The sequence below is a fragment of the Cydia pomonella genome, chromosome 1 (genome assembly GCF_033807575.1).
Source record: "Cydia pomonella isolate Wapato2018A chromosome 1, ilCydPomo1, whole genome shotgun sequence".
Lineage (NCBI taxonomy): Eukaryota > Metazoa > Arthropoda > Insecta > Lepidoptera > Tortricidae > Cydia > Cydia pomonella.
In genome coordinates, this window is record NC_084703.1 from 4,602,489 (window position 1) to 4,628,518 (window position 26,030).

Genomic DNA, 26,030 nt, shown 5'->3' on the forward strand with positions numbered 1-26,030 from the left:
AAGAATTATCATAGATACTATTAAACTAAATAAAAAAATGTTGTTACGTCAGGCAGCGCCACAAGTGTTAAAAATTGGAACTAAAAACTGTCAAAGAGGCCGCTAATAACTCGCTGTATTACATTACGGCTAGCCGTGTTGAAGAACATTTGGCGCCGAATACATTCCGGCGGGTTTTCATTCGGCCGCATTCAATGCGGTTAATCGTTGAACCGCCGCATTTCAAAACGGCCCTGTTTTTGAAAACGGCTAGCCATAATCTAATACGGCGGATTATACGATCCGACTGCGACATATTACAGCTTTGCCTTTGCAGTTGCACTGTACAGGCAAAACTGCGCAGGCATAACCTGGTGTGTATGGCCAGCTTTACATTGCGGGCCGAATTATCTTCTATGGTTAACAATTTCATTGTGTTTCTAAGAAAAAATTATTTAAGGCGCAAGATTGCTAGGCCAGAGTGGTCGCATGTGGAATGTTTTTCCTTTTTTTTTCCTTTTTATTACTTCACGTGTATGTACATGTACTGTATTTAGGTGTAATTAGTTTTAGGTGTGTGCGTGTTTAATATATATAGTTCGTGCCATCCACGATGACGCGCATTGTCAAATCTCATCTTTAACATGACATTACGATTCAAGGCACGCGTCATCGTGAATGACGCGATCCATTTAGCTGTTATACGAGCAGTAAAAATTCACGCTTATCATACTTACATGCCTATTCGAACGCGCACCTTTTTTTCCTTTTTTTTTACATAAAAACGATATTTGAATAATATCGGAATCATATCAGTTATCTGTCATTCGCGCGCTCATTCAGCACGGACTGGCCCGTACTTAGAACGGTTTCGGTCAGACAATACCGTATCCAATGTGAAAACCAGCTCAGCCCTAGTATGCTACGTGCTCAGAGATGGGTACTGAGTAAATACTTACAGGTAAATACCGAGTAAATACTCATACCCCAGTTGGCGGGTATAGGGACCGTGCGCGTTGAAGGGTCTGCCATCTTGTGGCCTGAATCGGAACCATAAACATGTACATTTACACTTCACGTGTTTTCTTGTGCATAGTAGGTTATGCCATCTTTTGGGCTACATCGGAACAATAAACATCACATTTACGCCTCGCGCCAAAAATCTGACGGCTCCTGTGCTGCCTCCTATAGTTCATGCACGCTCCCTATACAGTATAAAATGAAATATATGTGTATTTTGTAAGCCGCTACTGGATATATGTAACTTATTGTCACAAAAAGTCATAAACCACCAAAGTACTAAAAACGTTTTTCGATAAATTGAATACGTTTGGAAAAAAAACCGTTTCTAAAGAACGAAATAATGTTAATCATTTTATAACTCTCGAACCAGGATTAAAAATTTAAAAAATGGGAGGTTAGTCGTAGAATAGCCTACTAAAATAAATACTATGGGACATGCGCTCGCATCGACGGCCGGACGCAACTGAGGCGCGCGCAGGCGGCGCGCACGTATTTATGCAGCGGTTGGAGCGAGATGGAAGACAGGGCGTGCTACTCTCGCAAGCGACATTCTCTGCGGTAGTCCTGAATTGCTGTATTTTCTACTACCCACTTCATGCAACCGGCGATTGTGAGCGGGATAGAAGATATGCCATCGCACTCTAGAGAGGTGCGATTTACGTCAAAGGGTAGATTAGATTCTGTAGTTCTAAGATACCTATGTTTCTATTTTTTCGTAGGTTTAGGAATAGTATATAAGACGACGATACATTTCAATAAATGTTCATTATTTAACTGACTATACCGCTGTTTACACTTGACTCCTCCTGCCTGGACCCCTATATTTGGTGACCCGTCGACGCTTAGAAGATGTCTGACACCGAGGATGGAGCTCAAGGCAAGCGAAAAATGGAGAAAGAAAACGTGCTAGAACCAAATACAGCATCGAATTCGCTACATCTGCAGCTGCCGTCATCAAGCTACGATCTCGCCGGAATCTCCATTCAGTCCAAGTTACTACCGTTTTGGCGCGAGCATCCACGCTTATGGTTTGCGCAGTTTGAAGCTATCGTCGAACCTTTGAAGACAAGCGATGACCAGAAATTTAGATATGCACTCGGCGTTATGCAAGCGGCTGATATTCAACAAGTTAGCGACATCATTCTTAAGCCGCCATCCACGGGCAAGTACAACGCGCTGAAAACTCGTCTCCTTTCTGTTTACGAAGAATCTGCATCCAGGCAATTCCAGAAGCTTATCAGCGGTCTCGAGCTGGGGGAACAGAAGCCGACACAGCTTTTAAGACGAATGCGAGAACTAGGCAAGAATATGGTACCAGACGACGGTTTGAAGGTCATGTGGATGAATCAACTACCAGTACAAGTACGCACAGTTCTTTCTGTCAACAACGAGTCATCGCTAGATATTCTCGCCGCCATGGCCGACAAGATGTTAGAGCACGCCGAGCCTGCAGTCACCGTTGCTGCAGTCACACGAGCCACAGATTTTCAAGCCCCGCAAAGCAGCGAAAACACATTTTTTGAGAAGTTATCCCAGAAGCTCGACAATTTAACACTCGAAATTGCAGCCCTTCGGTCCGGCAGCCGGCAACGCTATCGCCGTCCCTTTCGCTCTCGCAGCCGTTCCCGTTCGAGATCTATGTCGGCGCATGGAACTTCACGCAAGCCCGGTGATCCTGGATGGCTGTGCAGATATCACTTCAGATTCGGAGACAAAGCGCGAAGATGTGAATCGCCGTGTAGCAAGAAGACTAGCTCATCGGAAAACTAATGCCTACACCGACTCTGGCGGGCCTCGGTGTACCTCCAGTCAGCAACCGCCTTTGTGTCATCGATCGCAACTCTCGAGAACGTTACCTCGTCGACACTGGCGCCGAAATATCAGTACTATCGTCGCATCACAAGAAGAACCAGTTATCAAGCACCTACAAGCTTTACGCCGCAAACGACACGCCGATTAAGACCTATGGAGAGAAAACAATCACTCTTAACTTGGGGCTACGGCGCGACTACCGTTGGACGTTTATCGTGGCTGCCATCAAGACCTCAATCCTCGGAGCTGATTTCCTTCGGCACTACAAGCTGCTACCTGACCTAGATCAAAAGAAGCTCATCGACAAAACCACTAAACTCCAAGTCAACGCATTAACAGTTCGAAGTACTCAAGAAACCGTCTATTTGATCAGCAGCAATCAAGCCTACTACGAGATTCTCAAACAGTATCCTAATGTACTACGACCAATGTCTTTGAAAACGCCGGCCAAGCATAACGTGCAGCATTTCATCGAGACTACGGGCCCCCCACTCTTCGCCAGGCCACGCCCACTGCCGCCCGACAAATATGCAGCGGCGAAGGCCGAATTCGAACGCTTGATGGAAATGGGCATCTGTCAACCCTCAAACAGCCCCTGGGCAAGTCCGCTGCACGTTGTCAAGAAAAAAGATGGTTCTCTACGTGTCTGCGGCGATTATAGACGTCTGAACGCCGTAACACAACCCGATCGCTATCCTTTACCTCGAATTCAAGATTTTACGTACCAGTTGCACAACAAGAAGATTTTTTCAAAATTAGACCTGAAGATGGCGTATTTTTGGATCCCCATGAACAAAGAAGACGCGCAGAAAACTTCAATAATCACACCGTTCGGGTTGTTCCAGTTTAACTCAATGACGTTCGGGCTCCGCAACTCAAGCCAAACATTCCAACGATTCATGCACGACGTTCTACGAGGCATAGATGGCTGTTTCTGTTACGTCGATGATCTTCTCCTGTCCTCTGAAAATGAAGAAGAACACAAAACACTGCTTCGACAAGTCCTGGAACGCCTAGATAAATACGGCGTAACTCTCAATGTCGATAAATGCGAGTTCGGACGAAGAAAAATCAACTTCCTTGGCTATGAAGTATCACCCGACGGCATCAGGCCCACTCAAGAGCGGATCGAAGCAATATCGAATTACCCAAAGCCGAAGACAGTCTGTGAGCTGAGAAGATTTCTAGGCATGTTAAATTTTTACCGTGACTGCCTACCACATCAAGCGGAACTTCAGTCTCAACTCAACAAGTATCTGCACAACTCCAAGAAAAATGACAAGACTCCTATCGAATGGAACACCGAGTCAGATGAAGCTTTCAAGAAATGCCGCCAAAGCATATTGGAAGCAACTACGCTATCGTATCCAGTTCACGGCGCTCCTCTATGTATCATGAGTGATGCATCAGACCACAGCGTAGGAGGATTGGTCCAACAGAAAGTTGATAATGTTTGGAAACCGCTGGCATTTTTCTCGAAGGCACTGAGTCCGACGCAACGCCGCTACAGTGTGTATGATCGCGAACTCCTAGCGATTTACATGGCTGTAAAGCACTTCAGACGACTTATAGAAGGCAATGACGTCATCGTCTACACGGACCACAGACCACTTACGCACGCACTTACGCGAGCACCGAGCAGCAGCGACACTCCGAGACGCGAGCGCCAACTGCACTTCATTAGCCAATTTTGTTCGAGCATCCAGTATATCCCAGGCGACAAAAACAACATCGCTGACGCCTTATCAAGAATCGAAGAAATACAATGTCCGTCCGCAATAGATTTCGACAAATTAGCCACCGACCAGCGCACCGATGAAGAACTAACAAAATTGAAAACTCAAGAAAATCTGAAGTTCACTGAAGTCACACTACCAGCCATCAATCGACCAATCACGTGTGAGCTCTCAACTGGCACACCGCGACCGTACCTACCTATCGCTTATCGTTATGCGGCCTACAAAGCGCAACACGATATAAGCCACTCAGGTGTACGCGCAACGAGGAGACTTATGGCATCTAAGTTCTTTTGGCCAGCAATGAACAGAGACGTCGCACTTTGGACTCGAGCATGCATTGGATGTCAACGAGCTAAAATACATCGTCACGTGATTCCACCTATCGGAGAGTTCCCGCCATCTCAGCGTTTCGAGCATCTGCATATCGATATCGTGGGACCCCTAAGAATATCAAATGATTATCGATATTGCGTCACAATGATCGACCGCTGCACGAAGTGGCCCGAGGCAACACCAGTACGCGACATAACAGCTGAAGTTGTCGCTAAAGTCCTGTACGAGCACTGGATTACGAGATTTGGATGCCCGCTACGCATCACGTCAGATCAAGGTCGTACCTTCGAGTCAAACCTTTTCAACGCTCTCCTGAAGAAGCTTGGGACCACAAGAATACGTACCACTGCCTACCACCCTCAGGCGAATTCTCAAGTGGAGAGGCTACACCGCACTTTGAAAGCCGCTCTTATGGCAAGGGGCGAAAGTTCAAGATGGTCCGAAGAGCTGCCTACAGTTTTATTTGGATTACGAGCCGCATTACGCAGCGATAACAACCTAAGTCCTGCATTGATGACGTATGGATCCCCACTACGCATGCCAGCTGATTTCTTCGTACCTACAAAGTCGACGATTGAAGATGCAGAGTTTGTACGACGTTTGTCAGAGATAATGTCATCACTTGTTCCTGTAACCCGGACGCACGCCACGCAATGGAGACCTTTCGTGCATAAGGACCTTGCGTCGTGCACTCACGTATTCGTGCGTAATGACACCGTGCGACCCCCGCTCACACCACCATATGATGGCCCGTTCGAAGTCCTCAAACGCTACGACAAGTATTTCAAGATACAAATGCCACAACGAACTACTGTCGTCACTATAGAGCGTCTGAAGCCAGCCTACATCTACAATGAAGACGTCACAAGCGACAGCCAGACTCCTGCATCTAGCCCAAACACTCAGACGTATGTGACGAGATCGGGCAGAGTCACGAAACGTATTCGCTTCGCTTGAGAGGGAGTGCTATGGGACATGCGCTCGCATCGACGGCCGGACGCAACTGAGGCGCGCGCAGGCGGCGCGCACGTATTTATGCAGCGGTTGGAGCGAGATGGAAGACAGGGCGTGCTACTCTCGCAAGCGACATTCTCTGCGGTAGTCCTGAATTGCTGTATTTTCTACTACCCACTTCATGCAACCGGCGATTGTGAGCGGGATAGAAGATATGCCATCGCACTCTAGAGAGGTGCGATTTACGTCAAAGGGTAGATTAGATTCTGTAGTTCTAAGATACCTATGTTTCTATTTTTTCGTAGGTTTAGGAATAGTATATAAGACGACGATACATTTCAATAAATGTTCATTATTTAACTGACTATACCGCTGTTTACACTTGACTCCTCCTGCCTGGACCCCTATAATACCTACTTTGAACATAATCGGTTGAGCCATATTTGAGCGAATGAAAGGTCGTAAGTACGACGTTAACGCGCATTTTTGGGCGACATGTAGTTATCTAGACCTTAAGGCACATATTTTTAATGTAAATTCCTTCTTATTTAAAACAAAATTGGTAATTAGACATTATCACAAATTGCCTCTCACCATTGATTACCTTTTTTCAAAAATTAAGCGTGTATATGCTTTTTATTATGTACATATTGTCAATATAACAGATGCGCGATGAGGATCGCGTCGGTGCGGACCCTTAGTTTATTTGCCATAAATAATAAATATCGACGATTATGCAGTTCAAGAATCGGTTTTTATAGCCACGAGCGGCGCTGTCGCTAGATCATAGATGCTGCTTAAATCATTTGTAAAGATGTACACGGCCTGATGATGATATTGTTAATACAAGTTAACACTCTTCAATAAAAAACAATTTCTCACTTTTTAAATATTTCATTGGCAATCGTTTATACCCACCTGAATGAGTAAACTCCTACCCATCTCTATACGCGCTACGCTGTACTACGGCGTAGCACTGCGCGTAGCGTTCCAAAGAGTCCATCTAAAGCTGGCCATACGCACTCGGGTATGCCTACGCAGTTTTATCAACTGCACCGGCACCGGTAAAACGGAGCATGTGTGGCATTCGACTGTGCAGTTCCCTATACAGATTTGCCTGTGCAGTTGAACTGTACAGGCAAAACATGATAATAATACGAGTATTGACACATTAATTGCCGCGAACCCGCTTAGCGGGTTCTCTGTTCGTAGTCGATTTCCTCTGCAAAGCGGGAAAACGCTGTAATCAGCTACGGGCGTAGCGCTACGTTGGCAGGTAACGTATAATAATCTTGGGTCCTTTCGCTTCAATATACAAGGTGTCCCTAACCTCCGGAGAAACTTGACTCGTACAGTATTAAGACAATAGTGGACGGCCGCTTCTCCATACACACGTAGTCCCCATTTTCCTCCCTGGATATTGACATTATTTTATTCATTATTTATTGAAGCCTTTTATTTCTTGAATAATATATTTTACATTACAATACATTAAAATCATACATTTCATTTCACAGTTATCAGATATTATTTTAAATGATGAGCTTATGATAATTATAATTAATATTAATATAAAATGTAATGTTTCTAACTTATATTATTACAAAACATCTCTCTACGAGTATAGGTCTCCTCCATTTTTTTCTTTCTTAGGCTACTTTTATCCAGTCACCGTTTGTAAACTTTGTAAGTTAGTCCATTGACACAATTTCATGTATATTGACTATGGTTAAGCCCCTTCTGTCGTCTTCCATTATAGTTGGTTTGTTTCATTTTAAATTTATTATTATTATAAGAGATAGTAGCTTTAAAAAAGTTGTACAGAATTTGTATTTCGCTCATATAATAATAAAAAGTCAAAAAAAATAACGGCGCGGCATAGCTACAGTTAATAAACATCGTACCTATATTATACAAATATTTTCCATAATATCAATATACAGAGGTGTTAAATTAGATATGCATGAATTTATAAGTACTATAAGTGTACATATAAGTAAGTAATTAGGTACCTCATAAGTACTAACATTATGCGCCCTACCCGGGTGTCATGTACTGACTACATTCAACTAACATCTGTAATGCACATGACTTTTAGTGTTGAATAAATGAAATAAATAAATTAAAATAGGGACTACGTTTGTATGGAGAGGCGATCTTCCGCTGTCCGCTTTCCTCTTAACTGAGTTATTAATTATTTATGATTAATTGCTTTGGAGCCTGTATATTTTGCTTATGTACCTACTGTATCGGCAGGTTGGAGGATTTAACACCTTGTCTATAATTTTCGGTACATATCAGTCAGCCGATTATTGCGAGGGAGGGACACGTCAAATGTATGGCTATTTGTACGTAACGTGAATAATTTGATTACACACATACATAGAGTATTCATACAATTGCCGCTGCCGTATACAATTAGCAAGCCTGAATGATATACTTATGATAAAATATTTGACACATATTTCATTAAAAATAATTAATTTTTAAAAACAAAGTGTGTTACTCTTATTTGCCCACGCTGTATAAATGACGTAGCTAGTACAGTCAGCGTCAAATACTTCGTAGCAGTCAAAGTAGCCAAATAGTTCGGTACACCATATATTTAGTATGGTGTACCGAACTATTTGGCCACTTTGACTGCTACGAAGTATTTGACGCTGACTGTACGTATAATATCATAATATAGAGAGAGCCAAAATACATCCTCAATTTAGTTTATGTTGTTTTACAATAATTAATGTTAAATAATATATTAAGATGGTATTACAATCCCTTATTGTGTACTAAAACATTTAATCGTCACATTTACACGAATTGGATATCAAATTGCACTTATCTCATTAAACCCCGTTATTAAGATCAGAAATAGCTCAAAATAACCTCAAACATTGTTTCACAGTACTTTAGTCGAGAGTTGAGAGCAATTATTGAATAAATAATATCAAAGCGCCGTATCGAAACCAGGCATGACTGAGCTACGGATAGCGGCCATTTAGAATTCCCAAAACGTCATATTTACCCGCCAATTCTCAAGAACATCCGCCATTTTGAATTGTCCAATCGCGCTACAAAGTTACATTTGCGGCCGACTGAGCGCCAGGATCGCGCAGTCCACGTGGACTTGTACCAAGGATTCGTTAGTTCCAAATTTCGCCACGCGCGAATGTAAGGTTGTGCCAATCTCAGCTAGCCTGACGCGACGTTGAAAGGTCTTTTAATACTGCCAACATTTTCGTAGCGCTACGCTTGTAGCCGATTCCAATGTTTTCCTGCTTTGTAGAAAAAAGCGCCTACGAACATGGATAGTCCTTCTTCGTAACTTAATTTTTAATTTATACGTACGATTGATGTGTATCTTTATTTGTTTTTAAGTTAAATCGATTGTACCGATTATATTTACATTAACTTATACATGTAAATGTAATCACTTTTCATGTAATCTTGAAGTGGATTAATTTTTATCAATAAAAGTATGAGTATCGTTATCGTGGGAGCAACAACGATTTGACAGTACTGAAAGATTATGACAGATAAACAATAACAGAAGTGACACTCCTATCGCGAAACGTTTATATGTACCTATGAACTCAAAATATAGCAGTATATTTTTTTTATGAAATTTTAGTCATCTCTTACGAAAACTCAAAATAAAATACTTTAAGGCTAGTGCAAGTTTTATTCGTTAGTTTTGGCACTATAGCATTTAATTTCAGTTTTTGCTTGTATATATTGGATATACGCAGAACTTGATGTAGAAATTCTTCTTTATTAAAAAAAATACAATAAAAAATTTAAAAAAATACATCAAGCCCTAACAGAAAAATAAGCATATTTACCAAAAATAATAACTGTAGCGAAAACACAAACGAAGAAAAACGCGCACAAAGTTTGTATGGAAATAGCTTGCCTACCCTTCGCCTTAAGAAGTAAATACTGATATAAAAATTAAATACTTTGGTGACTTATTACTAAAGTTGACATGTTGACTCATAGGTAAGCGTTTACATAATGAAATACTAGTTTGATTGACTTTTTCCAACGAAAACTTCATGCCAGATATGAAGCACATCTTAGAGGTTTAGAATGTGTAGGCAGAATATTCCGTTTGTACAAAACAGACATTCTGTTACATGTGTTCTTTGACCGACTTGTTTTTGCTCCCGCGATAACGATGTATTGTGCGTGTGCGAAGTACCAAGAGAGCCTTTACCAGCTGGTGTGGTGAAAAAAGTTTAGCCTTAAGAGGAAAGGGGACGGCCGCTTCTCTATATGGATATGGATATTGATATTATGGAAAATATTTTTCCATAATTTGATGTAAGTAGGTATATTAACCATGGGACCATGGCTATGCCCCTACGTTTATTTATTATTTATTTTAAACTTTATTGCACATAAAAAAGAGTACAACAGGCGGACTTAATGCCAATAGGCATTCTCTACCAGTCAACCATAAGGCAAAACAGAGAAACTTCAAGGTGGGTGCAGTGAGAATTAAACAAAAAAAAAAACCGTAAATTTTAAGCGAAATAAAATTTCAAAATAAATACTATCGTATGTTTCATTATACCTTATGACTATGAGTACATAAATATATACATATATATGGATAAACAAGGATAGATACATATACATACAATTGCACGTGCGTTATGGGTTACTTACCGACTAATTCCCACTACGCCTACCTTAGCAGGTGGTTATAAAGCAAACGTTTAAAAGTTAACTTGCTTGGAGCCTGTCTGAACGTCAGAGGGAGCGAATTCCAGAGACGGATTGCTTGTACGGTGAAGGAAGAAGAGAGAAAACCACTATGGTGAGGGATTACCGAGAGTTTAAGAGAGCGGGAGGAACGTAGTACGTACGTTTGACTTTTTACAAGCTTTTATTTAACTTGCCCTGTTAGTATGTATGGGACAAATCTTGCAAGTCAAATTTGACCCACTTCCCGGTTTCCGATAAAGCTGAAAATTTACATACATATGTTAAGTCTGGTGACAATGCAATATTATGGTACCGTCAAGCTGATCTGATGATGGAGACAGGAGGTAACCATAGGAACTCTGTGATAAAACAACGCAACCTAATTGTGTTTAGGGTTTTTAGAATTGTCTCTATGAGTATTCGTTGCCTGTGGAAAAAAAGTACAGTCAGCGATAAAAGCTTGTACGAAAAATGAAATTTTTGCCAAAAACTTATTTCGATTTATGATTATTGTAAAAATTGGGAGCGAAACAAATTTCTTTATAAAAAAAATGCTAACTTTCATAATAATTAAAAATTCGAAATAAATCAAACGTAGGAGCATAGCTGTGGTTGATATACAACACAATGTATTAAAATATTTTCAATTATGTTAATATTCAGAGAGGAAAAGGCGGACTACGTTTGTATGACAATGTATGCTTAATACTAATGAATATGAATATGTATACTTTCGTCTTAATGCATAATATCAATAGTATCTATGCTACACGGGCGTGTTCTAAAATAAATATTATCAAATCATTTATTTATACATAATGGGAAATCACATTTTTCTCACTATCTGCACCTCTAGTGTAAATTTATTCGATGGCGTAACGTGACGTACGCGTTTGCGTTAAGTCAGATTTTGTGTGGGATTTTGAGTTTCCAAAACGTCCCGCTTGGCGCGCTGTTCAAAAAACCCATACAAAATGAGACTTATCGCAAACGCATACGTCACGTTTCGAAATCGAATAAATTTACACTAGGAGCTCTGAGCTGAATAGTTAACAAGAAAGTTTTGTGTGGGATACGGGTTCCGTGTTGGAACTTTTGAGTGCAATTCTATTATGAAGATGCCACTTACTGCCGCCTCGGACGAATAAATAATAAGGACTCTCGATGTATACAGCGACAAGTTCTTCGTTATTTGTACATAGATGATGGAAGATCATTTTGATGTTGGTATTTTTTTAAGTAAAATGACGTTTGATTAATTTATGACTTAAACTTCAAGGAACTTTTATTTATTTGGTGCGTGACTTATCAATCATATTTTGACATAAATATGACTGAATCAAAATAGTTACCTACATGTGCCACAAGGGATCAAAATTGTTTTTTCCTGCGAGTGCTAGTTTTGATCCCAAACCAGCGCAATGGAATTACGACCATGTTATTGATTGTCACTGAGAATCTTGAACGTAACGAGGGACTCAAAGGTATGAGATAGGTACAATTAAATGTTGTCATGCGAATATTTGCTGTACAGTCAGCTGCAGAGAAAAGTACACTTTTGCACCTTAGTTCTTTCCAATAAGCGAAAAAGTCATCAAAACACTCCTTTTGATCAACCTCGTATTTGTCTCGAGAAACATCTGCAGTCTATATTATTTGCTGGTCCTCTGCTGCAATACGTTGAAATGAAACTTTCCGAAAATCCAGGCCGAAACGTCTCGAAGTCAGCCAGTGAGTGCAATATTAAATAAGCCAGGCAATAGTTTTATCTATGTATAGCTCGTGTCATACACAATGACGCGCAGATTTGTCAAATCTAACCTTTAATAACATGACAATAGGAGTCAAGGCGCGCGTCATCGTGAATGACACGATCTATAATCACAGTTCTGTACCCCTAGTGTAAATAAATTCGATTTCGAAACGTGACGTACGCGTTTGCGTTTAGTCTCATTTTGTATTGGATTTAGAAAGAGCGCGCCAAGCGGGACGTTTTGGAAACTCAAAATCCTGTGTGTTGTTCCTGCCGGTAAGCAAGGTTGCCAGAATTCAACGAGGGTGCGGAATGTTATACCTATATATCACATCTAGAGTTGCAGGCCTCTGTACGCTACGGAGACTGCTTATCATCAGGCGGGCCGTCGTTAAAAGAAAAATATGCAGCAAGCTAAACCGACCTTTCCAATTCTCGACTTCATCTCGAACATGCTTTTAAAGCCGCCCGATGGTCTTCATCCTTTTCTGAAGCTCGATTGTCTACGAAATAATTTAACAAGAGGACTATTTTTAATAGGAAACAGGAACAAATCAGACTTGTACTTATCATTACTTTACATTACATTTGCAGGCAACAGTACATATAAACTACAACCCGAATTTCCCAAACTATGGGTCGCGACCCATTGCTGAGTTTTTTAGTTTTTTGACAAAGTTGCGTTCGGCACTCGAGGTCTCAAACTTGGATTATTCATGGAGCCAAACAACAGTCTGCAAAAAAATTAAACTACCGGATTTGACGCAAAAGAACCTCATTCCAAACGGCGACAAAGTTATTGGATTAAATCGAAAAGTTGGTCAAATTTAGCTTTCAAGATTTGACCCACACTAACTAACATACATACTAACAGGGCAGGTTATATAGCTTGTAAGAAATATCTACAGGAACATTGAACATTAATATAATAAACAAATAACTATACGCAAAGGGGTAGTTACAGAACCCCTAGTGCAAATTTATTCGATAGCGTGACGTGACGTACGCGTTTGCGTTGTCTCATTTTGTATGGGATTTAGAAACAGCGCGCCAAGTGGGACGTTTTGGAAACTCAAAATCCCATACAAAATGAGACTTAACGCAAACGCGTACGTCACGTCTCGCTCTCGAATAAATTTACACTAGGAGTACCGATCAGCAGAACGTGACAGGCATGGTAACAAATGTCATTTGTCACTACGCCTGTCACGTTCTAACAAGTATGTAAGTGCGAAAGTGACGGGCAAAGTGACAGGCGATAAAAATGAAACCATGCTGCCACTGCTGATAAATAGTAAGAGTAGCGTGGGGCAAAAAGTGCAATGAGAAACCACTGGAATGTCAAATTTTTATTTTATTTTGAGACGATTTTTACATTACTTGTACAGTTTAATTTTTTACAAATATAAATTAGGTACGTACAACTAATGGGTACTTGGTACACAAAAAAGGTCTGACATGTAAACAAATATAGTTAAAAAAACACACCTACTCCACAAAAATTCTAATAAAAACATTTTTTATTAGAGTTTTTCCCAAACCAACTGACCCAATAACTTATTTTACTTTAAATGTGATTCAAAATGAATACGTATTAAATGAACTATACAGACATCACCACGAATTACTGAAAATAGAGTAACATCACCTATATTACTAAAACTTAACCTAATACAATATTAAAATAACTATATTTTTACACTAGAACCTTTTAAACGCCATAACATAATTATACAAATTAATTGGCACTTTTAGTACATAATATTATTTTGAATTGTAATGTTATTCCAAAGATTCTGTGATTATATAGTCTACGTCATCTACGTGCTACGAATTTGTCAAAAAAAATACAGATGGCGCTTCACCATTTCGTACATAATGTGGTACCTAACTCTGGTTGGTAAAAGTTTTGTTGTTGAGTTAACTACCACAAAATATCGTCATAAACAAAACTCACTAGATTCAAACCAAGCTAACTCTGCATGGAATTTACAACGACAAAGTGTAGTAATCTCATCATTAATGTCAAATTTATATGAATATATGATGTTTATACTGACACTGTCTTAATTTGATATGGCTTTAGTGAACCCTTTCAACGCCTAGACCCCTTAAAGGTGTCGTGCGTTGTCATGCCTATAGCGCCAAAATATGAAAAATCACAGTTCTACTATTTGTATCTCTATTACGTTCATTTTTATGGTTTTTATCATGAAAAATAAATTGAACTCATCAAAAATATTATATATTTATACAATAACAATCTCAAAAACCAGTCCGAATATCCCAAATTCACTGTTCTTACTCCATTCTGAATTTCGGTATATATTCGTGCATCGAAGACCACTGGCGACATCTAGTCATAGAGTTAGGAACTAAACAGTCTACAGACGGCGTTTTCTTCGAAGTTTATATAAGTAGTCTTCTTCTTTTAATAAAACAGATTTTAGTATGACAAATGAATTGATGAAATGAATGAAATGGCGGATGAAATACAAAAACAATTTATTTTGTACATTACATAATAACTACATTGTATGTACATGTACCGTTAAATGTGCCTACTTTGCTCGCCACTGGATAATCGTGCTCCAACAACCTCATCAATTGATGGTCTACTTTAAAGTGACATAAGTATAATATCAACATACCACAATACAATAATTTTAAATTTCGAAATTTGGAGCAAGGTGGGCACATTTCTTCACCTTGATCCGTTCCAAGGTGAGAAAATTTATATTCGGCGGTCTATCGTAAAATCAGGCAGATCATTAAATTCCTATGCGTACCGTGAATTGTGAAAATCATTGTCTAGTTCCCTGAATCGACGGATCCCCGCTACGCGGAGCTCCTATTTCTGGACAATGTGACTACCGTGAAAACATTACACAGGAACTTTACGATCGGCCGGATTAGGGTTGGCAACGCGCATGTAACTCCTCTGGAGTTGCAGGCGTACATAGGCTACGGAGACTGCTTACCATCAGGCGGGCCGTATGCTTGTTTGCCACCGACGTTAGTATAAAAAAAAAGCCTTGATGCATTAATGTCATAGTGAAAACTTCTCAAAAAACTGTTTAAGGCATGAGTTCTATGGTTAAGAATATATGATAGTGCTGCTCTCTGGCGGCAGAACATTGCAGTAATACACACTATTGAAGTAAAGTCAATGTGGAGATGGAGAAGACTGTCTACTAAGCTCTTTCGTCACTTTTAACTATTACGTTTGTACAGCCAAGGTATTAAATATCGACACTGACAAAGTGCCAAAAATATGTATACACGACCTTATTGCCCATACATTAAAGTGTACATATTTTTGGCACTTTATTCGTGTCGATATTAAGTACCTTGACTACGCATAACTTACAGAAGGTCAGTAGAGCAGGAGTGAAGATCTTCCTTCCTGACTGTGTCTGAGCGTCTTAGTATACAAATACGAGAGTTCTTGCCCTTCTTCCCTGCAATACGTTTTACATGCTGGTCTCCACGAAGTGACCTTAGATAGAAGTAGATACGCTGTACGGCCTAGTATAACTCATTACAATCCAGTTACAAATAATAATTTAAGGGCAAAAGATTAATGTTTGGTACAAGCTTTTATCGCTGCCTGTGCTTTTCTTTCCACAGGCAACTAATACTCATCGAGACAGAACCCCAAACACCATGGCCACCTCCTGTCTCCATCATCAGATCAGCTCCATATCATCATAACATTGCATTGTCATCCGATTAACATATGATGTATGCAAAATTTCAGCTCAATCGTAAATCGGGAAGGTCAAATTTAGCTTGCAAGATTTGACCCACACTAACTATCATACATACTAACAGGGCAAGTTAAATAAAAAAAAAAAACGTATTGCGCCATGCGTCATCCACTTGAGCTGTATAATTGACAGCTAAAAATGCTACAATATTGTGTACTACTTTACGCGTCTTATTATTTATTACATATACTATACATACATAGAAAATTATAGACATTTGTGACGTTCTACGAGAAAAGGTACGGCGCCAACCGCCATAAGGTACCTTTACCCATGGGATGTCACATATACTCCTTAAAATGGTACCAGTCACCTTAATAACTATATCCAAAACCATAATAAACAATAACTCATACAATGGTATTCAAAGTGTACGAGTAAGAGTAAAATAACAGCAATAAACCTACATAATTTGTGGTTCTGGCGTTTTTTTTTTTTTTATTTGACTTTAATTTGGCACAACACGTCGAAAATCTCCTAGAAGCTAATGATTCTGTTAAAGAAAAAAATGCAAATAGACGGTCAAAGGTGATGCCTGTGTCCCGTGGCCAATTTAAGGAGCTACAATAGAAGTTTTTTTACTTATTGTTTACTTGTATAACAATGTTGACAAATATTTTTCGTATAATAATTTTTAGCAACAACCACGACATATGACGACGCGTGTCTTGACTCTTATTGTCAAGTTATTAAAGGTTAGATTTGACTAATCTGCACGTCATCGTGGATGACACGAACTATAGGTATGTTATGCGTAAATGTGAATGCCAAGTCTCATGCAATTTAAGCATGTCGTTTTAAAAATGAGACCGTAACTTCGATTGTAAAGGAACATCTTTTGGCGGCGAGTTCGTGTGTGTTGTACGACGGTAACGGAATGGAAGGACCGGAAAATGTATGGAATTTTCGGTACACTTTTTTTCTCCTATTAGGATCGAAGAGTTATTCCGGGTAGACACAATATTATAACCACATCTAAAACAAGTGCAGTGTACAACATTCACTTTTATACCACAGCTGGAAGCACACAGAATTCCAACTAATAAGAGATCTCATTATTAGTTATTGGCCTTTTGTATCGTCCACACTACTAATAAGCAGGTAATGTGTTCAATATGACCTCTTAATTCCTCAACAAGGGTGTGTATAACGGTCTAGATCAATTAGAACAAATTATTTACAATTGTAACGGGGTAAGCAAAGACTCGGTCACCTAAATGATAAAACCATAATTATTTGCCAATCAATAAAAAATTTGGATAATTTGATTTATTTTAAATTTAATATAGATTTATAATTTAGAGGACCAACTCTACCCAGTCTCCCCTACCTATTGAGGACTATTAAAATCTATATACACAATTAAAATCTCTCTTAACATTTAACAGTATCTCTAGAATTTAATAAAATCACAATGGACATAGATTTTTCACCACACCAGCGGTGGTAGCATGGAAGGATTTCGATCACCTATCCTATCACTATACCTGTCACTTTCGCACTTACATACTTTTTAGAACGTGACAGGCATGGTGACAGGCGATAAAAATGTGACCATGCTACAACCGCAGCTCGTAAAGACTCTCTTTATACTTGAAAAAAGTGATGTGAAATATGCATTTTATCCACAAGAGAGGGAAAGTAATCTAATGCAAACTTTGAGTTGTTTCCACATGTAGTCTAGTACATTTGACTTTGAATGATAAATATTTAATTGTAAATTTGATTTGTAATGTTTTATAGTATTTTCCTTACATTGGTGTGGTGAAATTTTTTGTGTTTCAGAGTTTTTTTAAAATCCTAGTGTCTTGAAACCATCGCAACTCTCAAGATTCCACTCTTCGGAACACAATTTTAGAATCTTTTTCTTGCTCGGGCACCAATTTTATCACAAGGGGTTAAACAACTTTGCCCCCTTGTAAAACTAATATATTTTTCCCTTATAAATATTTTATACAGAATAGTATAATTATTTTATAGGAGAGCCTATGTCATTATCATTAACTTTGAGTCAAAATTAGTCAACATTCTCATATTAATAAGAATTAAACTCATCTGCGTTCCCAGGTTGGCTGAGCAAAGAGAATTTGATATAGGTGGGGCGGCCTAAGCCATTCAGATTCAAATCTCTACTCTATGCATACGTGGCACAGCTCCCAATGATACACATGCGGTCCTGCGGTGGCAGCATGGTTCCATATCCATCTTAGCCCTACTGCCCAGCGAACCCTCACACATGTTTCGTGCTAGATCTATGGGATGCAACAGACAGGGTGTTAAGCATTGCTACCTTCTGGTCCCGCTTTATATGAAATACAAAACCATCAACACAAGACAAAGAAGAATATTTTGTCTTTAAACAGACATTAATTTAGCACATAATTTCATTGAAACATATTGTGATGGCCTGATGCAAAAGGCACTACTCTGTTCATAATTAATAAAAGTCTCTAAGTGTCTCTTCTTGTCTTATTAATAGCTAACAGTGGAATCTTTTACCTGAGAATGACACATAAATAATAGTCAGGTCAACAAGCATGTCACCAAATTACTAATATGGTTTAAGAGTATATTTTTACTCCACAATAATATATTTCACATAGCTTGGGTAATAGCTTTCATCTCCATACAAATTATAACCTTAAACCGCTAATAGTAGGCCGTGAACTCCTAATTGATTATGTAATTTAAACTTCAAAGTTGATTGATTGAAATAAAAGCAAAATTCCAACAACTCACAAACATATGCCACTCGAGTTATGGTGACAGCTGTCACCATATCCAAGGTATGTAAAATAATATAGTGACATAGACGGCTAACCACACTAATAAAAAAAAACTGTTATTTATGAAGCCCACATGTAGAAATATATATCTTGCCAGTGGCTGAGATACTGTATGACTGGACCACAAATAAATGCCATCAAGGGAACCTTGTTTGACGCTGATGTCAGAACACTTTCTATTACGTTCTTCGAATACCCATTGTACATCGGGCTACGTAATAAATATAATACGAGTCCAAGTTTCCTGCGACTGATCTCCAGCCTCTGCTCCGCAGTCAAGTCTTTCATGTGACGGTTATACAGCTTCAAGCTAGCTAAGTCGATGCCTAGTGATACGAGCCATTGGCGCCAAGCTTTCGTTCCGAAAACTCTCATAGCCGCTAAATGAATCAGCGGCTTAAGTATATGCAGAGATTCAGCATACACCAAATCCTTAACGTTAACTGGAAGGCTGTTATCATCTTTTAGTTTCACTGGCTGCCAATCTCTGAAAGCGACTGGTGGAGCGCCGTCTACGCGTCTTATCACCCTTCCAGACCGTTTTAAAGTGAAGAATGAGCCCTCACCTTCATCACTAGTTTTTTCTTCTGTAAACTTCTTCCTTTGAAGCGCAGCCACAGGCGGGTGCTGAATAGGAAGCTCCTTAAACCTCAAGAGTAGTATCAGAGCGGAAGAACACTTGAATAGCTGCAGTAGCGTAGCGATCGTCCATTTCCCCTTATTCCCCCATCTGTTCTTGACCACAAGCTCCACAAAAACTTCTGAATAATGTATAACGGTCAGCCATAGCTTAATCTGCTCCCTAAGGCTGTAGAACTGCACTTCCGAGCCGTACGCCTCTCGTATTAATTTGTCGTTGAACAAAGAAAGCAGCTTAGACAAAGAATACACGAGTTCGGAGACTATAGGTGACTTATTTATCTTCCCGGCCACAAAATATGAGGACCATGTAGCCACTGTCTCTACGTCGGTAACCAAATTAGGATTACTTATCACCCACCTCTTATACGCCGCGAAAAACTCCTTTAGTGACAACTTCTCCATGGTTTCTTCAGTGCATAAGAGCCTTTCTATAATCGGCTATGTTCCTTACATTTGTATCATGTAAGGTTAAGAAAATTATTCATTTAAAATCACTTATTGAATTATATGTAAATGCGAGTCGGCAGTACGGTTAAGTCAATTGCCCCTTGCCCTGTTGACGTGACGTAGCTGTCAAATCAAACAAACGTTAGTCTATGGTCATAAAGCGCGGCATTCATGTTGCAATTTTTGCCACAGAGTAATTTTAATCAATCAATCGATCATTGTCTATTTTTTATTTTTTCAAAAGTCAAAAAATAAAAATAATTAAGGGTATATATAAAATAGATACTTTTCATGGGCCTGCTAATATTTGACCGCGAGTATTATCATTATAGACTTCGTACTAATAACATAATATATATATATATATAGAAATTCTAATAAACCCTTGTTTGTCGTAATATTGTAATCTAGAGCAGATCAAGAGCAGCGCCCAACTGAGGAAGTACCTCCACCTTATAGAAAACCGCAGCCAAACAACAGTAGACCCTACTCATAGTGTTGTGTTCCTGCCGGTGAGTAAGGTTGCCAGAGCTCAACAAGGGTGTGGGGGGTGTTAGGGTCGGCAACGCGCATGTGACACCTCTGGAGTTGCAAGCGTCTATAGGCTACGGTAACCTCTTACCATCAGGCGGGCCGTATGTGTGTTTGCCACCGACGTAGTATTAAAAAAAACTTTGTTCTAGGTCATTAAGTGGTTTCTTTTATAGTAAAAAAAATGTTTTAACTTTTGTTATTTAATGTCATATCAAAGAAAGATATAATTCATAAATATTGAAAAGGCAAAAAATTAACATGATTTAAAGCATTTCATAGTGACTTTTTCCTAAACGTTGTTGATACGAGGATCCCTTATTTTAAATAATGAATATAATAAAAACTATTGTATATTTTGTTGTCCCAACTAGGATACAATCTTGCCGGTCTTAAAACGTTGTCGGTACTGTCTTTGGGCATATGGCAGCTAGCCGGAGAGGTCCTCCAGTGCCCTTTGCTATATTCATTGGCATTGCGACGCCAGTGCAACCATACTCTGAAACAATACACAGTAATCTTGTGTTAGAATTTATTTAGGTTTGTTGTTTTGTTTCATTAAACTTGGAAACCTTTTCTTTTTTTTGAATCGCTTCAAAAAACGCTTTCCACCTTACAGAAAACCGCAGCCAAATAACAAAAAAGTACCTTTAAATACTTTTTCAAATTAGTAAAGGTAGGTACCTATATTTCGACGGTTTGTGTTCAAAAGTATCTGCGGAAGACTAAGTAATCTATCGACATATCTCTTATTGTTAAGTTATCAAAGAATGGTAGAAACTTTTGGCGTATAGAAACCAGAAAAGCTCTACTATAGGATTTAATTTCAAGTTCAACAACCACTATTAGAGCCTCCACTGACTCATCAGAATTTCTAATATTTCTATTCTATTTCAGATCTAGTGCTTCTTAATTCAAATTATCAAATTAGTTAAGTAATTCCAAAATGCTTCATTCGTTTATATTTCACAATTTTATGTGACCAGATTTTTACACAGCTTATCACCTATACTTTTGTCAATCTACCTGGAACTGTAGTATCGAGTTTAACGTTTTCCATGCCGTACAAGCCAGCAGACATAGTGATCCTGTGGACAGGGAAGGTAGTGCTGCTGCCCGGGTCCAAGGAAGGCGTGTCTACGCCTACACCGACCACGTTCTTGTACGATGTAGTTATCCATTCGGCTACCTCTTGGCTGAGACCTGAAATAGGTATGTGATATTAGTTATTAGTTTTATTAGACTTATTTAAGCTAATTTTTTAAATACCACACATTTGAAATCTGAAAATAAAAGAATATATTTGTTTTATCATTAGATTCTAATTAGAATTAGAATATTGAGATTATTCATTGTATTTTTTTTTTGCTAAGTTGATGTTTTTTAATTAGTTCACATTCAAGAAACAGGGTGCTTATTAACACTGATTAATTTGTTTCGTTGTTTTCCACAGATTTGGTATAATTGTCAAGGGAGGTCAAGGGTAATGAATGATCCAAGGGTAAGAGAAGAACATTTACTATATAAGGTGTTCTTTCACAGGTATGGGGACATCCATAAATGACATTACCCCTCCTCCTTGGTATGATGTCACACATTTGGCAATTTTATTTTCAAAGAAATTTGCATTTTGTGTTAGCTATTATTATACTTAAAAAAAAATGATGAAAGCAATATTAGAAATGATAAAAACAATAGCAAAAAGTAGTTATTTAACTTTACAATTGATAAAAACCAAAAACTTTCAGTTAGTGATAAAGTTAAAGTGACATTTTTGAACCTCCCCCTACCCCCTCTAAACTTACATGTTACGTAGTTAATGGATAACCCCTATTTAATTTCGGGACGATCGATCATAGGTGGTTTATGGTAGTTTAGTATGGATGTCTACAGCACCAGCACGCTTTACCGCCATGATTAAAGCACAGAACTCAAATATATGAGGTTGTATGAAATCGTTTTTAATTTTTTTTGGACGGTCGAACGGTCAGATCCTGCCGTGACTGGGTAAGTACGTCAACGACAGACATTAGAGCGACCTATTCGTGTAAAAGCTTGCACTATTAGTATCAAAGTTGACTATGCCCCTTCAAGCTCTTGAATATGCAAATTTCCGTCCAAAGGAGCAAACTTTGATGCCCATGACTTGTTTATGACTGCTCCAGCTGATGCTTTAAGTTGACGAAAAGTCTAGTGCAAAACTTTATCTTACCGGGAAAGTTGAGCGTACCAGCTGTCTCGTTCATACCCAAGTACTTCTGTTTATCGCCGTAAAACTTGCTCCAACCGAACTTGAATATGATCATGCAGGGTTTCCCATTGTTGTCGTTTAGCAAATAGTCCAAATGATGCTTGTTGAGCACAAAATTCGGATCGTCATTGACGCGTGAGCCGATGTCGACTATTATTACTGAAAAAAATGACAGTATTATAAACAAACTATGAATATTTATTATTTATTTATTTATTTAAACTTTATTGCACACATAAAGAAAAATGTACAAATGGCGAACTTAATGCCAAAAGGCATTCTACTCTGTACCAGTCAACCATTGGGTCAAGGTCAAACAGAGACATTTGTGTATGCTGGTGCAGGGAAATATCATTTTTTAACATATTTTTTGCTAGAATTTTGCACTTAAGTAGCATCTAATCTAATGTTAAAATAATGATAATAAATATAAACTAACTAAAATTAATCTAATAATATAAGAAATTATGTATCAACTACCACTTGCGTAGCAATAGTATAATAAGATTGCTACACAAGCAGTAGTTGATACATAATTTCTAAGGGTTCTAACTAGATAAAGATAATAAAACAAAATGTAAATTTACGAGGCAGGATAAGCTTCTCCATAGGTATTTCATCGACGAATTTTCCTTCTTTGTAGAAGTGGAACGGTGCATCCATGTGTGTCCCACCATGTTCCCCGGCCTCGAACTCATTCGATGCATACCTGCCACAGGTAATTATTATTTAACAAACATGAAAAAGAAATGAATAGTCTTTTTTGTACAACAACCTGCCTCGCACAGCTAAACTGTGGAATAATCTGTCGCCTGCAGTATTTCCAGACCGATACCACCGTCAAACCTTCAAGAAAAGAGCGTACGCCCATCTTAAAGGCCGGCAACGCACTTAAAACCCCTCTGGTGTTGCAGGTGTCCATGGGTCGTGGTAATCGCTTACCATCAGGTGATCCGTCTGCTCGTTTACCTCCTGTATCATAAAAAAAAATATGTTTTTGTTTCAGTATCATTATTAACATGAAAGTGGTTTTATGTATGTGTCTTCGCAAGGCGTATACGCGCATACCAATAATTTTCTAGATTTATCTGAGAAACATGGTATTCGCGAATTTACTAAAACCATTCAAGGGGTTTAAATAATACTTATAAAAATGAGCTTTACGCGGAAAACAAGAATTGGTCGTTTAAAGGTATGTATTAAGGATACAAATTATAAATTAAATTACAGCAAAAAAGACAAATAAATATATTTAAATAAGTTCTAATATGTAAAGCAACTGAACAAGTCGCTTGATAATTTAAGGCTATATATACAGAGGATTACTATAACTAGGCCCTTATGATAAATGGTAGGTAATATAATAACCATTTATCAGATCACTTAGTGTGCTATCATTATAATTTATAATGCACAGTGCTTTGAATAGGTAGTTGTTATTCTTGACCGAAGCACACATATAAGCACGGCACGGTATATGATAATATATGCATACGGATTAAGTATGTATATGTTGATCACTGCTCTACATATTTTGTTGATTTAATGGATCAAAACAAGTTTAGAGTACGATACGACTTTAACATTGATCAAATTCTGTGGAAGGATAATGAAATTAATGAAATCTGAGATTACAATCAAATATACATATTTGACTATCATTGGAAAAGACAAAAGTGTCCGTCGATTGAATAACACAAATAGTTGTATACAACAATAAAAATACTATACAAGAGGGATCATGCAAACAATTATGGAATATCGTTTAATAAGATATTTTTTACCAGCCATCTTCTCTATTTTCAGCAGTTTTCTTGGTAAACGCAAACGGTTTCACATACGGCCAATAGATAGTTTTGTCATCAAACTTGTGTGACAAATCGTAGAAAACGAGATCACCATTGGAAATTATATCATTTAATTTGCAGTTGTCTGCACCAACATTTGCCCACACATTGGCCACGCACATAAACACGATAATCTTCAACCGCATCCTTGAAGCGACTACTTTAAATTGAGAGTCTAACAGGAATAAAAGATGACATTATCTTGTTGCAAGCATCACAGTGTAAGTAACATAAGCAGTGTTTTATCTTAAACTACTTAGTTCAATCATTGTTTATAATAAATAAATAAATATCATTTATTTTCAGGCAACTATGGCCCATATATAGTTATATACATACCTTACAGACTAACATACTTACAATTATAAAAATCTTAAAATATAAATATCATTTTGACGACGCAGTTTCGCCACCTGTTCTGGTGCGGGATTCGGCAGATTCCCACGAAACCGCCGAAATATCACACCTTTCGGCCAGAAGTCCGCGCTCGCTATGGTTTCCAGCAGTGGCCGCGGGACGCGCACCACAAACGAGCTGAAGTGCACGTAATGCCGCGATCGCAGCTGGAATACTTTCAGCTCGTGACGGATCTTCTTGCGGACATATTCCACCACGTCTTCTGCCGTGGCGGAAACATGCAAGCGCGATACATATAGCGCCGTGTTTGGTGTGGCAACCCACAGGCCAGAAGCAATATCCGGCTCTGCAGTGGCACACTGGCTCTTGCGAGGCGCTTTGCGCGCCCTCCTCTCCTTCGACGCCTGTGTGAATCCTTTCTCGGTGCGGGGTGGCTTCTCATCACGAGAAACATGTTCAGGCACCCTTGAAAGTGTTTTTCTCAGTTTTGCAGCAGCAGCGTAATCGCGATGAGTCGCTGATACACCAACTGGAGCAGTTGACGGCACGACACGACGCGGCGTGCGGGGTGCGGGGGGTGGGCCGGTGGCGGGGACAGGCGTCATATCGCTCGTTGCTGACCCAGCATTGCAGATAATTGCACGCGCATCACTACCCGAGCCCAAGTCAGTGGCCTCGTGTGACCTACATTCCGAATCAGTGTCACGAAGCGTCGCCACCTCGACACGAAATTCACAAATGGTGTTATTTGCCACCTCTAACTTGGACTGCACCTTTGTCAGACTTGTCTTCAGGAATGTTATGTCCTTCAGCAGCCTGGTGACGTCGACGTTGTCGAAGGTAACCGGCGGTTATGTTCACAAAGATCACTGATCGATAATGAATATAGCATAAGCAGTTATTATATGGTATCCTATTATTGACACTTGCTGCTGTGAGGATCAGAGAAAGGTACATTTTATTTCCGGTCGCTTTTAGCAACTAGAATAACAAGATAGTAGAAAATATCTTACGAAAACATAGATCTAATAACCACTATAATAATATGACTGACGAATTGACGATGGCTCATCAGGCGATTAAAAAATCTTATTTTTAT

The 26,030-nt window shown here is 39.0% G+C and overlaps 3 protein-coding genes across 3 annotated transcripts; 1 reads left to right on the top strand and 2 right to left on the bottom strand.

Annotated features, from left to right (window-relative positions):
- Nucleotides 1–1,851: 1,851 nt before the first annotated feature.
- Nucleotides 1,852–2,772, top strand: LOC133529361 (uncharacterized). The gene has a single exon (XM_061867069.1). It carries the CDS (start codon nucleotides 1,852–1,854, stop codon nucleotides 2,770–2,772), a length of 921 nt encoding a protein of 306 aa, XP_061723053.1.
- A 10,862-nt stretch (nucleotides 2,773–13,634) lies between these two features.
- Nucleotides 13,635–20,131, bottom strand: LOC133518173 (peroxisomal membrane protein PEX16). Its single transcript, XM_061851830.1, has one exon. It carries the CDS (start codon nucleotides 19,898–19,900, stop codon nucleotides 18,917–18,919), a length of 984 nt encoding a protein of 327 aa, XP_061707814.1. The 5' UTR covers nucleotides 19,901–20,131; the 3' UTR covers nucleotides 13,635–18,916.
- Nucleotides 20,132–20,663: 532 nt separating this feature from the next.
- Nucleotides 20,664–24,746, bottom strand: LOC133518256 (isatin hydrolase-like). Its single transcript, XM_061851932.1, has 5 exons — nucleotides 24,512–24,746; nucleotides 23,315–23,436; nucleotides 22,689–22,886; nucleotides 21,503–21,679; nucleotides 20,664–20,975 (listed from the first exon to the last, which is right to left on the bottom strand). Exons 1-5 carry the CDS (start codon nucleotides 24,718–24,720, stop codon nucleotides 20,869–20,871), a joined length of 813 nt encoding a protein of 270 aa, XP_061707916.1. The 5' UTR covers nucleotides 24,721–24,746; the 3' UTR covers nucleotides 20,664–20,868.
- Between the last annotated feature and the right edge of the window lie 1,284 nt (nucleotides 24,747–26,030).

Bases quoted from the DNA above. Each gene is read 5' to 3' on its own strand.
- LOC133518256 (XM_061851932.1), bottom strand. From the start codon at position 24,720: ATGCGGTTGAAGATTATCGTGTTTATGTGCGTGGCCAATGTGTGGGCA. The intron at 22,887-23,314 runs GTAAATTTACAT...CATTTTTTTCAG, and splicing joins GGAGAAGCTTATCCTGCCTC to TAATAATAGTCGACATCGGC. The intron at 21,680-22,688 runs GTAAGATAAAGT...TACCTATTTCAG, and splicing joins TGGTACGCTCAACTTTCCCG to GTCTCAGCCAAGAGGTAGCC.
- LOC133529361 (XM_061867069.1), top strand. From the start codon at position 1,852: ATGTCTGACACCGAGGATGGAGCTCAAGGCAAGCGAAAAATGGAGAAA.
- LOC133518173 (XM_061851830.1), bottom strand. From the start codon at position 19,900: ATGGAGAAGTTGTCACTAAAGGAGTTTTTCGCGGCGTATAAGAGGTGG.